Below are 15,525 nucleotides of genomic sequence, written 5' to 3' on the forward strand. Positions count from 1 at the left end.
TAACTCTATTTAAAGTTGCATTGTAAATTTTTGTCAGAGAAATGTCGCTTATTAGGAACTGAAGCAGCCATAAATTAGAAATTAGAGTTGTTACTTTTCACCTTTAATTATTCAACAGATAATAGTTGAGCTGCTTCACTTTTTAGAGCTGTAGTTAAACTGTTATGAAATTTTATTTTACTATAAAAGATCCTGAATTTATCAGCGGAATTACTGCCAGAGTGAAGCATCCTATCTTCACATTTAGGCAGAACTTGAAAAATTACTGAGGTCTAGTCTGGCATCCTAATGTAGTTTGAGATTCTGGTGGTCCAAGGCTCTAACACTTGCCTCTTGGCATCTTGCTGCTGTTGAGGTCAATATTTGATGAAGTTTTGACCAGAGTGTTTTTGGTAAACTCATTGAAGGTTTTGTTATGTGGGTATTTCTTTATGATAATATTGCTAATTTCTTCAGCACTTCAAAGAGAAGACCAAGGATGAATGGGGCATTTTTCTTTGTCCCGTAGATACTATAATCATAACTGGACATTTGTTTGTGGATGTTTTTGGAAAATGTTTTGTATATTAATTAAAGAGCAAGATTAAAAAAAACAAACAGCAATGTTATCAATAATAAAAATAGGAAGTGTTGGAAACAATCAGTAGGTCAGGCAAAATCTACGGTGAGAAGCAGTTAACATTTCAGGTTGATGACCTATAGTCAACTGATACCAGTTTGGATTTGCATGTCTGGATTTGAAAGGATATTTATATCATTTCTTATCTCTTCAGCTCAGACTCTGAAATTATTGGCTTTGCATTGGATACTCTTTGCAATCTGATCTCCAATGATGTTGAAGAGGAGGAACCAGGTACAGTGGTGCATTTCAAAACTCAATCCTTTCCAGCTAAAGTTTCTGTATACTCTAACATCGTGATTAGCTCTTAATCTTCACTGATCACATTCTTTGAATTCAATGTGTGCTTTGCTTTTGAAATTGCTTCTTTCTAAACCTCAGAAAATTGACCATTTTGAGAGTCTTGATTTGAGCTAGGTCTGCCACGTGAAAGGGGATTAATGCCTGGCGCAATGAGATCATTGAATAGCAAACCTTGGATCTGTACCGTGGATGATTGAAATCGAAATGAGATTGATCTGAAAATAAATTAGGTTATTTTTATCTCATATAAAACTTATCACAGCTGTTTCCTCATTTCTGTCTCAATTTCACTTAAAAATACTTTGAGGGAAAAATGCTGAATGAAGCTGTGCTCTGTAATCGGGGTGACGGACATAATGTATCAGAGAAAACTTCATAGGAAGCATGACACTTGGATGAGTGCATGATACATATAACTTAATACATTGAGTAGACATGATGTAGCATTTCCCCTGGTGAGTTGGCATTCCGATACAGGCTATTTAGCCATTTGTGTCTGCATGGCAAATAAATGCGATCCAGCTCATTCTCACTTCCCAACTTTAGGTCTTGAAGCCCTGTAGATAATGGTACTTTTACGTGTGTCTCCAAGTATTTTTTTTAATGTTATTATGGTTTCTGCCGCTACCAACTGTTCACCCTATTTATGCTTCTCATAACTTGATGAACTTCTATCAGGTTGTCCCTTCAGCCTCTGGCTTTCCAGGGAGAACAATTGCAGTTCATTCAATCCCTTCTTATAGCTAATACCCTCCATACCACGCAACACCCTGGTAAACCTTTTCTACACTCTCTCCAAAGCCTCCATGTCCTACTGATAGTGTGGTGATCAGAATTGGACACAGTATTCCAAATGTGGCCTAACCAACGTTTTATACAACTGTAACATAATACTGTTTATCTGTCCACCAAGCATCAAGGCAGAATTTATCATACTGTCTGCAATGATATTAAAGATCAGTTTTAAACATTTTTAGTTTTGATTTTAATCAGTTTTTAAAGTAATGAATAAATCCCCTCATTGGCTAAGGCACTTAATGATCTAGCAATTATCATCTCGATGTGGTATTGTGCTTTGAGTTATGGAATTTGTTAAAGACTTTGGTCATTGTTTAACTGGCACAAAATGTTTGAGACTGTGGGGCAAGATGTTTTGAAGAGGTGAGGATACAGTGTGGAGGATGAGAGAGGGTCACAGACTTTACATGGGCCCATAAAATGTGAGATGGTGGATCACTAATGGGAGTGTGAAGCTTTGTACTTGGCGAGTGGGAGACAGCCACAAGGCTGATTCAGTAACAGTTAGGTTGGTGGGTAGAACCAAGCACTAAGTTTCAAGCAGGTCACACAGGCTGGTAAGCACTGGATAGGGTGCAACAAAAGGCCTAGGATGAGGTGGCTGCCAGCACATAGTGAGGGGTGGGGGAATGCTGAGATTAAAAGCAAAGCAGGTAGCTGTTGAAATGAAATATTTCCTGTTTTAAATGAAATCATCAAAGTTTAGGCAGAATTTTTGCATTTACAAACATTGACATATAACAATGACTCAAAATAATTGTGGCATAGAAAATATCTGTAGGCCATCTCGCGCATAGCTGTGTTTCAAAGTAGAATGCCGTTAAAGCCAATCTTCTAGCAAATGAAGCTGTTGAAATCCCAACAAGTGTATTGACCTAATTTTCCTTTGAAATTGCATGCGTCCTGAAGAGTGCAGGACAAAGCTTCAGTAGCATGTTTTTTTTCAGCAGTACTCAAATCATCTACTATTTGCCTGTACTTGGTATGATTTGAGCTTTTCTTTTGGTCTGGTCTTAAAAATTTGAGTCTGCATAAAAGACCTGAAGTTTTTTTTCCCAATGCTAATCTTAGTAACTTGAAACACCATAAGCACAAATAGGAAAATTTGGGAATAATGTATCTTTAAAAGTAGCATGATTTTCTCCCCATGTTCCCGATTTCTAAATTTGTATTATGGCATGTTTCATTACCATACTTGTTTTGAGCATTAGCGCCTCGGCATGCCTGCTGAATACAGTGCTTTGCATTTGTAATGATCTGTTTTGTCTCAGTTGATGTTTCTTCTCTTTCATGTATAATTCAGCAGATGAATCTGAAGGTAAAAATTTAATTTTGTACGGCACCGCTTCAAATAAATTTGCAAATGGAAATAGCATTTCAAATTTAACAGCCTGCCCTGAATGCAGACTTAGTAACTGGACTAATTGCTTTTGTTTTTCGAAAGTCAGAGTGCATCTAATTCTTTGTGCATCTCTTCCTAATAGAAGAAGCAGTTAATAACCACATTCAAAGATAATTCTAAATTGGTTTGCCTGCTACACACCCCACTCTGAAAATGCATGTTTTTTCTCACAAACTAATACTCCTGGCTTGAAAGGCCCCATCACGTAACAAATAATTCAGAGATGTTATCTTCAGAAGCAGCTTGATCACTAATCTTAAGGTAGAACGAAGCTTTCAACATAAAGCAGGTATGTTTTGAGAATGTGGCTTTGACATGACTGTCAGTACATTGTGTGTGGTGACTGACTAACCACTTTTAGATGGTGTATATTGATGTACATGCACAGGATGGCAGACATTTTGTGCACAAATTGAGTGAGCAATTTTGTTTTGGATCTGAGTAATTACAATCTGAAAATGTCCTGGCAATCCAATACTGAAAGAGCTTTAGGGAGTTTCAGGTCTAAAGCCTGTGAAATAAGTTGATTTTATACAGAAATCTGCTCAATCTAGCTGAGTGTAGGTACTAGCATAAAAATCTGCTTCAGTTGGGCAAGAGCTTTTCATTTGCAACTTTGTTTGTCTCACCTGATTCTTTAATTTTCTCCTTCACTTTATTTCTTAATCTTTCCATACTGAAGGCCTTTACTATTGCTACAAATACTGGGCTGGTCTAACCTCTGTAATATTCTGCATTTTTTTACTTTGATCTGTGAAAAAGCAATAGAAATGCTGAAATTTAACATCATGATCCCAAGGCAGGAAGTTGGGATCATGTAATTTTGAGTTTGAGTCTCATTTTTTAAATGCAGGAAAGTCGATAGACCTGTGTAAACCTGAGGAGATTACACTAATGATCAGTGCAATCCTATGTACAATTTTATGCAATGAGAGGCAAGTACTAAATTTATGAATAAAATTAGGTTTTATTGCCTGATCACACTTTTAATTGGTGAGTTTAAAGGGTGGGTTTGTTGGTGGCTGTTACCAAGTGTGCCCACAGGACTGGAGCATGTGCAGGTGGGAGGAAACCGGAGCACCCGGAGGAAACCCACGCAGACACGGGGAAAATGTGCAGATTCTGCACAGACGATGACCCAAGCCAGGAATTGAACCCATGTCCCTGGCACTGTGAGGCAGCAGTGCTAACCACTGTGCCAAGGGAGGGATATAAGAAATGGGCTGAGACTGCCATAGGAAAAGTAGTATGGAGTAACATAGGGGAGGTGAATCAGATAATGGAATTGCTAAAGTGTGGCAAATGACAGGTACAAATTATTTGATACAAGTTATTCAAAGGCTATTCATAGAAACCCTACAGTGCAGAAGGAGGCCATTGAATCAATTGCACACAGGCCCTATCCCCATAATCCCACATATTTACTTCACTAATCTCTCTAACCTACACATCCCGGGGCATTAAGTGGCACTTCAGCACGGCCAATGCACCTAACCTGCGTATCTTTGGACTTATTCTTTGTGGTAAAAGTGAAGATTCACTAAATTTGAACGTAAAACTTGCAGAAAAGGTGAGTTAAAAGGTGACATTGATTCTGTAAACAAAGAGATGGTAATAGTCTATAACTTCCAGAGCTTCTCTGCAGTCAATCTCCGATGGGAATGTCACTGTACAGACTTAGATTTAAGGGCAAACAGTTATAATGTTATGAAGGAACTTTGATCCTAAACAAACTCTTGGCTCAGGAACAAGACTGGTAGGAAGCTGTTTTCTTGTAGATGCTAAAATTATACCAAGTAAATTTCAAAGCAATAGCATTTATCCTTTGAATAACATTGAGCCCATCAGATGTAATCTTGTCCTTTCAACTGGGGGGGAAAAAAATCCCAATTAAATTTTCATATTATATAACTACAAACTAGTCACAAGGCCCAACTCTTGATAACATTTGTATTCCTAAGTCTGTTTTTACATTCCTTGATCTGTTTCTACACATGGACTGCTTTATGTAACCTTTTCCAACAACGAGAAATTCTGTATTTAAAGAAATACTGTTGCAATAAAGGTATTACATTGACTGCAGATGTTTTTGGCCTTCTGCCAGTTTGGATAAAAACTGAGTGTTAGAAGCACTCAAAAGATTTTTAAAGATTATTTATTAGTGTCACAAGTAGGCTTACGTTAACACTGCAATGATGACACTGTGAAAATCCCCTAGTCGATGCATTCCGTTGCCTGTTCGGGTACACTGAGGGAGAATTTAGCGTGATCAATCCACCTAACCAGTACGTCTTTTGGATTGTGGGAGGAAACCGGAGCACCCGGAGGATACCCACGCGGACATGGGGAGAACATGCAGACTCCACACAGACAGTGACCTGAGGCTGATATTGAACCTGGGTCCCTGGTGCTGTGAGACAGCAGTGCTAATCACTGTGCCACCGTGCCGTCCTTGGCTATTCAGTATCTGTGACGAGGCGAAGGTCCACAAATTTTTTGGACCTATTATCAAAACCCAATTTTGCATGCATTGGTAATTAGGATCATAGAAGTCTGTACAGTGACATCTCATTGCTTCTCCTGCTGTTTAATTTAGCCTGTAATTAACATAATTTAGATGATAATGGAATTGCAGTCAGAATTCTAAATTGGGGGTGAATGTAACTGTTTTGCTGCAATCACTGGTTAGGCTGCTGGATCATTCTCACTCAGTTCTAGGCTTCACACCTTAGGATGTCCAGCTATAGGATCTGGTACAGAGGAATTCTATTGCCTGATAGCAGGGATGAAGGAATTCAATTATCTGGAGAGAGTGGAGAAGCTGAAATTGTTTTCCTTTACGGTAGAGAAGATTAACAATAGATTAATAATGGTGTTTTGGAATTGAAGGATGGTGTAAGAGTAAAATGAGAAGAACCTGTTTCCAGTGACACAAGCATTGACAACCAATGGGCACAGACAAGATTCTGGCAAAAACAAGATCAGGTGTGAATGAGAATTTTGTTTAGATAGCAAGTTATGATCTGGAATGTGCTCCTCAAAAGGCTGTGGAACTGATTTAATAATAACTTTCAAAGGGAAGTTGGTGATTTACTTAAAAAGGGGAAAATTGCATGGCTATGGGGAAAGAGCCAAGGTTAGGGGTGGTGGGAATAGGACTAATGAGGATTCTTGCAAAAGAGCTGGCACAGGTCTGATGGACTGATTGGCCTCTTTCTATGCTGAGGTTCTGATTCTCCTCAACCTCTGTGCAAGTAGTTACTGTCTTTGGCTGGAATTCTTCGATATTGTAAGTCCCAGCACCGCTGCCAGCGCGAACAGAGTTTGGCATTCAGCCAAATCTCCATTTACTGAAGCGGGACTGGAGAATCCCAGCTGTGAGCAAGGCCCTTTTATGTTTATTTATTCATGAGATGTAGGAGCCGCAGGCATTGCCAATACCTGATTTGCCAATGAGAAGGTGGTGGTGAGCTGCCTTCTTGAACCGTTGCAGTTCATGTGGTGTAGGTACACCTACTGTGCTGTTGGGTAAGGGCGTTTCAGGATTTTGACACAGTAACAATGAAAGAATGGTGATGTCCAAGTCAGGATGGTGAGTAGCTTGAAGAGGAACTTCAGATGATAGTGTTTCCATGTGTCTGCTGCCCTTGTCTTTCTAGATGGTAGTTTTCATGGCTTTGGAAAGTGCTATCTCAGGAGCCTTAATGATTGATCTCCCAACCATTAATCAGTTTAAAGAACAAATGTCGTAACATCATGCTCTGGGAATAGCCCAATTTGAATGTAACACAAAGCTTCTGCATGCTGTGCGCACAAGGAAATGAAGACAGTGTTTCCACTGCCTTTCAACCAGTTTTTTTCAAATACTGCAGGAATGTTTTAACAAATTTGAATTCTTCCCAACCTGAAAATTCAAAGATCTTGGTAAATGCTATTGTGTATTCACAAAACTTTTTGATTGTTAACCTTTTAGTCTATTTCACATTGTTGTGCTGGCTTTGTTTAATAATTTTCTATTATAACAGCTTCTTCCTTCTAACTGTACTTCTTCCATCGCTGGATTCTGGTGACACCCAACCAGAGTCTTCTGACTTTACATCAGCTGTGATTTCTTTTCCCTTCTGTATTTTTTTCAGAGGAGAATGCCCATAAGACTAATTCGGATGATCTGGCTGGGCAGTTCACAGAGATTTTCATCAAACAACAAGAAAATCTAACCCTACTCTTATCCTTGTTGGAGGTCAGTTTCTGATTCCATTTCAACACTGTTGTGGATTAAGAAAATCAGATGATTGTGAAAATACTGAGGAGATTGATCCATGGATTCACTATTGCTTTTTATTTCATCGGGATGTTTAACAGTGGGAGAAAATGGTGGACTAAGTGAATGGAGAGTGGGTTTTTGACCGATGGATAGTAAAGGACTGGAGACTGTGAAATGCTGGCTTAACTGCCCTCCAAGCCACATAGAAAAACTCCAACTCCAACCTCACTGCCCCTCTGAAACTCTGTCACTGACCATCAGTAAGATTTCAAACGTGCTATAATTTTGAGTTTCTGTCAAATGTAGAAATTGCTCAGTGGAATCAGAATTGATTTAGTTCCAGTCTTACCTATGATTCTATGCTGAATTAACAGGTAATTATAGGTTAGGTCATATCCGAACTACAGTTGTCTTCAGTGCCTCAGATTAATATAAGGACTAGAACCCAGGCTTCCTGCTCCTGATCCCTTTCTGGTGGTCCCTATTGGGATGGGTACATGCATGGAGTTCTTTGAGAACAGGATCTGAATTCCTAGTCCTGTAACCAGCAATTGAACATCTCCAGCAAGGAGCGATTCCTGTGGGGAAGGGTTGAGGAAATTGACAGGGAGGTTGTAGGTGCCAATCAATAGTTCCTGGTGTTTTATTTGAAGGGGTCAGAGTACAAAATGGAACATAGAACATTACAGCACAGTACAGGTCCTTCGGCCCTCAATGTTGTGCTGAGCTATGTCCAATCCCAAGATCAAGTATCCTCTCCCTATCGTTCTGGTATGCTCCATGTGCCTATCCAATAACCGCTTGAAAGTTCCTAAAGTGTCCGACTCCACTATCACAGCAGGCAGTGCATTCTACACTCCAACCACTGTCTGAGTGAAGAATCTACCTTGGACATCCCTCCTATATCTCCCACCATGAATCTTATGGAGATGTCAGGCGTAAGTTTTTCACTCAGAGGGTGGTGAGTGAGTGGAATCGGCTGCCGTCGGTGGTGGTAGAGGCGAACTCGCTGGTGTCTTTTAAGAGACTTCTGGATGAGTACATGGGATTTATTGGAATTGAGCGTTATAGATAGGCCTGATAGATATGGATATGATCGGTGCAACTTCTGGGCCAAATGGCCTGTTTATGCTGTAGTGTTCTATGTTCTAGTTATGCCTCCTAGTAACAGCTACATCCACCTGAACAATCCCCCTCATCATCTTATAAACCTCTATTAAGTCGCCTCTCATCCTCCTCTGCTCTAAAGAGAAAAGCCCCAGCTCCTTCAACCTTTCCTCATAAGACCTACCCTCCAAACCAGGCAGCATCCTGGTAAATCTCCTCTGCACTCTCTCCAATGCTTCCACATCCTTCTTATAGTGAGGTGACCAGAACTGAACACACTATTCCAAATGTGGTCTCACCAACGTCCAGTATAGTTGCAGCATAACCCTATGCTCTTAACCTCAAACCCCCTATTAATAAACGCTAACACACTATAAGCTTTCTTCATGGCTGTATCCACTTGAGTGCAACCTTCAGAGATCTGTGGATATGAACCCCACTTTCCTCAGGACCCTGTCGTTGACCCTGTAATCCGCATTCAAATTTGTCCTATCAAAATGAATCACCTTGGACTTATAAAGCATTCTCAGTCCTGTCCTTACAATGGGACAAAGATCATTGATGAAGCAGCTGAAGATAATTATCTAAAGTGATGTCCTGGGATTAAGGAAATATAGTGTATTATCATTCAAGTGTCTAATTTTAAAACACTAAACTTGTAAATTGCTTCTCCCCAATTTTGTGCAATTCTGTTTACTGCAGTTTCTCTTCACCCTTGGAATTTATTGATTGGATTAGTCTACCTGTTTACTGTTAAAGATGGGTAGAGAGAAGCAGTTGCATACTTTAATATACATAAGGAATTATGATTCTTTTTCAGGAGCGAGAACTTGGTTATCTGACAGGGTAGTGTAGAGTATGTATGTTAAAAGTTTGTCCCTTGTGGGGATAATTAGGTTAATTTTTCCCATGAGAATTTCTCCAGGTTTACTGTGTTGCTGTCTGTGTAAACTGATATGTTGAATGTGCTGCTGTGAAATGCACCATATTTCCTTTCCTGCCATCACCTGCTATTTCATTGCTGCTTTTTCTCTTGCCCCACTCCAGATCCCACTCAGCATCCCCTCAATTGGATCTAATTAAATAATCTATGGCGTTATAGCTGGTTGCAGACTCAGATTAATATTATCAGACTACTCACTGTTTAGGTTTCAATTTATCTCCTTAAAGGCTTTCCAATGGCAGCTGCACTTTGTCATACGTTGCTTATGATTTTTAAGTGTCAAACTTAACTTTTCTTCTTTTCAGGAGTTTGATTTTCATGTGCGTTGGCCTGCGCTGAAACTTCTAACTGCGCTTTTAAAAAACCAAGGTCCACAAGTTCAACAGATTATTCTTGTCAGCCCAAGGGGTAAGAACACAGCTTATTCTGAACACTGCATAAGAGGGAACAGTTGAATAAGCTGAAAGTACTGTATGAAAGAAGTCTCCGAAACCCAGGACAAAATTAAACTTAATAAGCGCAATAGTTAATATCATCCATATTGATAGCCCAAATCTGGAGAAGGTTAAAATCCACTCCGTGCCAATTTAATCCTCTTGTAACATGGATTACTGGCGTCAGAATTGTCTTGTATATTGTTTAAGGACAAAATGAATCAAATAGGGTCATCAAATATTTAGCAAATATAAAACAGCCCCATGACTCTTAATTAAAATGTTGTATATTTTAAATTACTATCTGCCTATCTATTTTAATATAAAGTTATAGTTTTTTTTGCTAAGTGATATATAGTTTGTTTTGTAATATGAAGATAAAACCTAGATCTTGCAACTTGTGATTGTAAAAAGCTTAAATTCTTGTCTGTTCACGGATTCTGTTATCATCAACTCAATACCCATGAAGAGAAAATGTTCCAAAGCTCTGATGTTAGACATAGGTGCAATTTGTGGGTAAACAGGAACTGTTACACTTCCAATTTGTCAACAAATCTGCCTTATAGAGCCTAATCAGAATTCTGTTATTGAGACCAGGACAGTTTCACAGTGACATGTCTTTACTTAGAGTGGACCAAAGGTTTATATTCCCTGGCAGACAGCATGGACCTGGTACAAAAAAATTATGAAGAATGGGGAAAATAGCTTGAGAGAAAAAATAAATTCAGCACGGAGCTTTCATGCCGAGAACCCAGGACCTACTGAATGTGACAACAAGGATTCTATATGGAAGATTGTTGGACCGCCTGAATCTATTCCCAATGCTAATGGGTCCAAAGCCCCAAATCGCTTACTTGGTGATTGTAGCCAAAGACTCTGAAAAGTTGGACAGTGGCAATCCACCCTGGTGAGAATTGTCCTTGACCTCAAGCAGAGAATTGCCACTTATTTCCAATTCCAGTCAGAGATCCCTCAAGAGTGTAGGTGTCGGATGAGTGGTGGGGAGGAAGTGGGGTTAAATATTCCCCAGTGGTGTAATTGAGTGATCATCTTAAGGTGGGGCAGAATAGAGGGAGCTTGATCGCAAATTATGCTGTTGCAGGTTAAATACATAGCTACGACTCAAAATTATATGGATAGGTTGTTAAATAGAAAGACACATAGCTATGCACAAGTACACCCTTCTAAAGCCATCAAAGGAATCCTGTAAAAAGCTTAATGACAGCTATAAAATAAAACTGGATCACAGACCATATATTGGTGAAGTAATTTGAAACATGGTGAAAAAAAATTACAAACTTGGTTCATATTTTAAGATTCACAAACAAAAATTGAATATGCAGAGGGGTGGGTGGTGGGCCTGCTCGGGGTGGGTAGTTGGGGAATTGTCTGTAGCAATTTGCTGCCTTTGAAGATGCTGAACAATTTTGCATGAGGTATGGAGTAACTGATTACTGTTCAGAGAGTATTGTTAACTGTGAACATTAATGTACAGGTGTGTCCAGGATGATGGATTTGCTTGCAGATTCTAGGGAAGTGATTCGCAATGATGTGAGTATCCTTTCCTTAAGCCACCTTCAGCATACCAGGCAAAACTGAAAAAACATTAAAGAATGCAGCCACTAATGTGGGTTCAGAGTAACTTCCTTTCCTAAGAAATGGGGAAGACTGATGTAAGAAGTTTATATTTGAAGTAGTGACAATGGATTGAAGTTAGAGAACAATTCTATTCGATGCTTTCAAGTGGAAGGTTAACTTGGTTAGCCCGACGCCTTACGTCTTTTGTTTCTGAGGAGTCTACCGGTAACACACGAGTTTTGACCACGACTTTTGGTTTGCACAAAGCCCTAAGCCAGATAAGTGCAAACTAGATTCGACAAGATAATAAATAAATATGGGGCTGTGTTGTGATAGAGGATTCAGTGCACTATCCTTTAAGGCTTCAAAGGCCCAAACCTCCGTTTCTCATTCAGGAAGCAATCTCTTCCCTGGAGAAATCACAGGAAAAATATTTTGGTTTAAAAAGTGAGATAAAACCATTCCTAAAAAGGTGATCTTTTAAAAAAAGACAAAGTATAAATAACACTGAACACTTGTGATTGCACGCTGTTAATATTTCAAAAGCTCTGAAAACACAGGAGCCTGTGAAATTTGTGATGAGGACCAATTATGAATTTCTCACACTTTTCCTCAAAGCAATGACAATCCACGCTTTCCTTTATTAGGTGAGAACTATTTGTATCTAGTTCGAGTGAATCCCTGTCAGCATATTTCAGCATTTTGTTTCAGGAGAGTTGGTAATTGTTGCATCACCCATTACAGTGACGCATTCTCCGGCTATTTGCGTTTGTTTTTTATTATGTTGGATTATCAGAGTTTTATCTGGGGTTCTGAAATTCATTCATCATGACAAGGTGCATTTACTCCAAATTCTAATATAGACTGTTTGTAAAGGATATTGATTGTGCTCCTTTAAATTCTGAAGGACACCTTTCAGAACACTGGTGGATTCAGATCCTAGTTCTCTTTTTTCTTACATTCGGGTACTTGCTTGTGTTCAATCATGGATAGCTTATGACCAAAGTTGTAACACGTCTCACGTTCAACTAACTAAGGTTTCTGATCACACACAAGTCATAGTCGTGTGATATGTTGTTCAGTAGGTTTGTTCTGAGCAACTCTCCTGTGTTTTCAGTGCTTTTGAACTATCAACAGCATGCAATCAGAAGTGTTCGGTGTTATTTACACTTTCTTTTTTTAAAAAATCGCCTTTTTAAGAATGGTTTTATCTCAGCTTTTTAAACCAAAATATTTTTCCTGTGATATCTCCAGGGAAAAGACTGCTTCCTGATTGAGAGATGGAGGTTTGGGCCTTTGAAGCTTTAAAGGATAGTGCACTGAACCCTCTATCACAACATGGCCCCATATTTATTTATAATCTTGCCGAATCTAGTTTGCACTTATCTGGCTTAGGGCTTTGGCAAATCTATAAAGTAGATATTGTTATTTTATCTCTAGGTTGATGGTGCTGCTAAAATAGCCAGAGGTGGGAGAGAATGAAAGATTTTAAAAAGGGAACATAGTAAAAACATCTTTCTTTCCCCCTCCCTAGGGTCTGCTTTTGCTGCAACAATTAACAAAAGCTAATGCAGCCATTCAGAAGATTGTAGCTTTTGAAAATGCCTTTGAACGCCTGCTGGATATTATCACTGAAGAAGGGATGAGTGATGGAGGTATTCCTAAACCTAAACACAAACATTTTAGTCAATTAACAATTTTCCTGCAAAACAAAACCTGCTACAGACATTTATTTTCCATTTGCGTAGTTATAAAAATCTTGACTGTTAACTTGCTGAGGTTGCAATATAGTTTGCTGGTGAATCTACTTTTCATTTCAAAAATTTAATTTAACAAAATAATTAAAAACTGCAAGACTTTCCACTGTGATGTATACTTCCGTTCATGTTTCATTGAAACACTTCTGATTGAGAATCTTGGCATTGCTGTATATGTGACTTAACCCTGTCATTCTACTATCAGAGTTTGATATCATGTGATGATTAATTGTAATTTACCAGCTCTCAGAAAATGAGAGAGAAGAAACAAGCTCTCAGAACAGAGTGAAGGGATGGCAGGCACTAAATGGAAATTTTGTCCAGGCGTTGATAGGCTTGAAATTGCAAGAACATCTGAAATTGGTGTAGAATTGTTGGTGGAGGCTATTACTTAATGATGAAGGGTGCTGATGAAGCAATTCACATTTGTAGGAACTTTGCTTTTTACATCCAGACAAATTGGAGGGAGGAGAAAGAGGAGGACCTGACTATAATTTTCCAAAATTCTCTTGAAGAGAAACTGACATGCCTGTTCAATACAGGACAAGGATATGTCAGGAAATTCTTGGGATAGAATTACCAAGTATTTGGAGTGAAGTTAATTGTGATTAGTCAGCATTGAAATAAAATCAAAGTGCTGGAAAAACTCAGCAGGTCTGACAGCATCTGTAGAGAGAGAAACAGTTAACGTTTCAAGTCCAGTACGACTCTCCAGGCAGTATTTATTTTGAAAGACCATTTTGTGTGCTATGGAATAAAAATATGTAAAATAAGTGAAACTCATGGTTTTAATTTTCAAAAATCACTTCAACTCACTCATCACGAGATGAGGTGCCTAAGATTTTACAAGATCTGTAAATTGTCATTAGTAAATTGCGTATATCCCATTATAGGAAAAATAGTCAAAGTGCAGTGTAGATTGACTAGGATTTTACCAGAGGTAAGAAATTGCAGCAGAGATATTTCAGGAGTTAGGAATTTTTTGACTAGGTTGACAGATGATCTGATACAAACCTTGAAGATGGTGAAACGGTTATGGCTTCATTATAGATTATGATGGTGACAAGAGGGAACATATTTAAAATTAAAGACAGAATTTAAGATAAAAGCATAATTTTGGTCAACAATGCAAGCACTTTGTTAATGACTTGTTCAATCTTTGCCACAATATAGTCGTCTAAAGTGATTATCTGGCCGGCAATCTGTGAAGCATGAACGTTCTTTATCTCGTTAGTGATGTCTTATATTAAAAAAATACAATTGCTTAGTAATCATAATGGAAACTCTTTGTTTCAGATTCTTGATTTCCACTCCCTAAAATGTGAACTTTGAAATTATTCCATTTTGAAATGGGTAAATCCTCTACGCTGCTAATTCCAATAATCTACAGATACATTATTATGACCTTCCAGGCACTTTTGACCATCTGGATTCCTCTCCTTTGGCGCAAATGCATATCTGCTCAATAGTGCAATTAATTTTAGTCAATGCTGAATAATAATTTGAGAAATTTCAGCCTCTTAATTTACCAAAGTACCCACTGAGGTTTTCTGACAAAAGAAATGTAAGTCCTATAGTTAGAGTTGAGTAAAATTTATGACTTGATAAATTGCCATTTCTGAATAAATGTCTTGAACTGTTTTGTGTGTTCCAGGCATTGTGGTTGAAGATTGTCTTTTACTGCTCCTTAACTTGATGAAGAACAATAGTTCCAACCAGAACTTTTTCAAGGAGGGTTCATACATTCAGAGGATGAAACCTTGGTTTGAGGTTGCTGAAGATAATTCTGGCTGGTCTGCACAGAAAGTGACAAATCTTCACCTGATGCTGCAGGTAAATAAATAAAACTTCATTGAATACTGTATACAAGCATGACGCATTAAAATACTGCCAAGTCAATTGATTATTTTTCAAGTGTAATTATATTTTATCATTGGTAAGTACAGCAGCTAATTTACCTTTGGCAAGATCTCAAACATTGGTGATACAAACATGTAGTTAATCTATCGAAAGATGAATGTTGACCAAGATATTGGTGAAAGCTCCTGGCTGTTTGGAAAATGCCATTTGATCCTTTAAAGCCACCAGTGGGGCTTGGTGTAACCACTGTATTGGAAGGCAGTATGTCCAACAATGCAGTCATACCCCTCCTTCCCTGGCTATTGGATTGTCCCATTTAGCTCTACCACTTTCTCGTAATCTGGCTCTTTGACCACTTAATTCTTGTTTCTGTTATGTTGCTAGAGACTGAATTGTTTTGACTGATAACCCACCACTTTTACTATCTTTTCCACGGTAACGATGAAATCAGTTTCTAGTG

At 38.6% G+C, this 15,525-nt stretch overlaps 1 protein-coding gene across 4 annotated transcripts in view; it reads left to right on the forward strand.

Moving 5' to 3' along the window:
- Positions 1–15,525, forward strand: part of uso1 (USO1 vesicle transport factor) — a 79,766-nt gene that overhangs the window by 21,665 nt on the left and 42,576 nt on the right. For 2 of the 4 annotated variants that reach the window (XM_080196122.1, XM_080196136.1), the window contains exons 4-10: positions 774–853; positions 3,024–3,038; positions 7,259–7,362; positions 9,742–9,844; positions 11,366–11,421; positions 12,983–13,103; positions 14,860–15,038. In XM_080196122.1, coding sequence (XP_080052248.1) covers positions 774–853; positions 3,024–3,038; positions 7,259–7,362; positions 9,742–9,844; positions 11,366–11,421; positions 12,983–13,103; positions 14,860–15,038 — 658 coding nt within the window. The remainder of the gene's footprint in view (positions 1–773; positions 854–3,023; positions 3,039–7,258; positions 7,363–9,741; positions 9,845–11,365; positions 11,422–12,982; positions 13,104–14,859; positions 15,039–15,525) is intronic. The other 2 variants (XM_080196131.1, XM_080196144.1) reach the window with 1 other exon arrangement.

This window comes from Carcharhinus amblyrhynchos, chromosome 1 (genome assembly GCF_965287045.1).
Source record: "Carcharhinus amblyrhynchos chromosome 1, sCarAmb.v2.hapA, whole genome shotgun sequence".
Taxonomy (NCBI): Eukaryota; Metazoa; Chordata; class Chondrichthyes; order Carcharhiniformes; family Carcharhinidae; genus Carcharhinus; species Carcharhinus amblyrhynchos.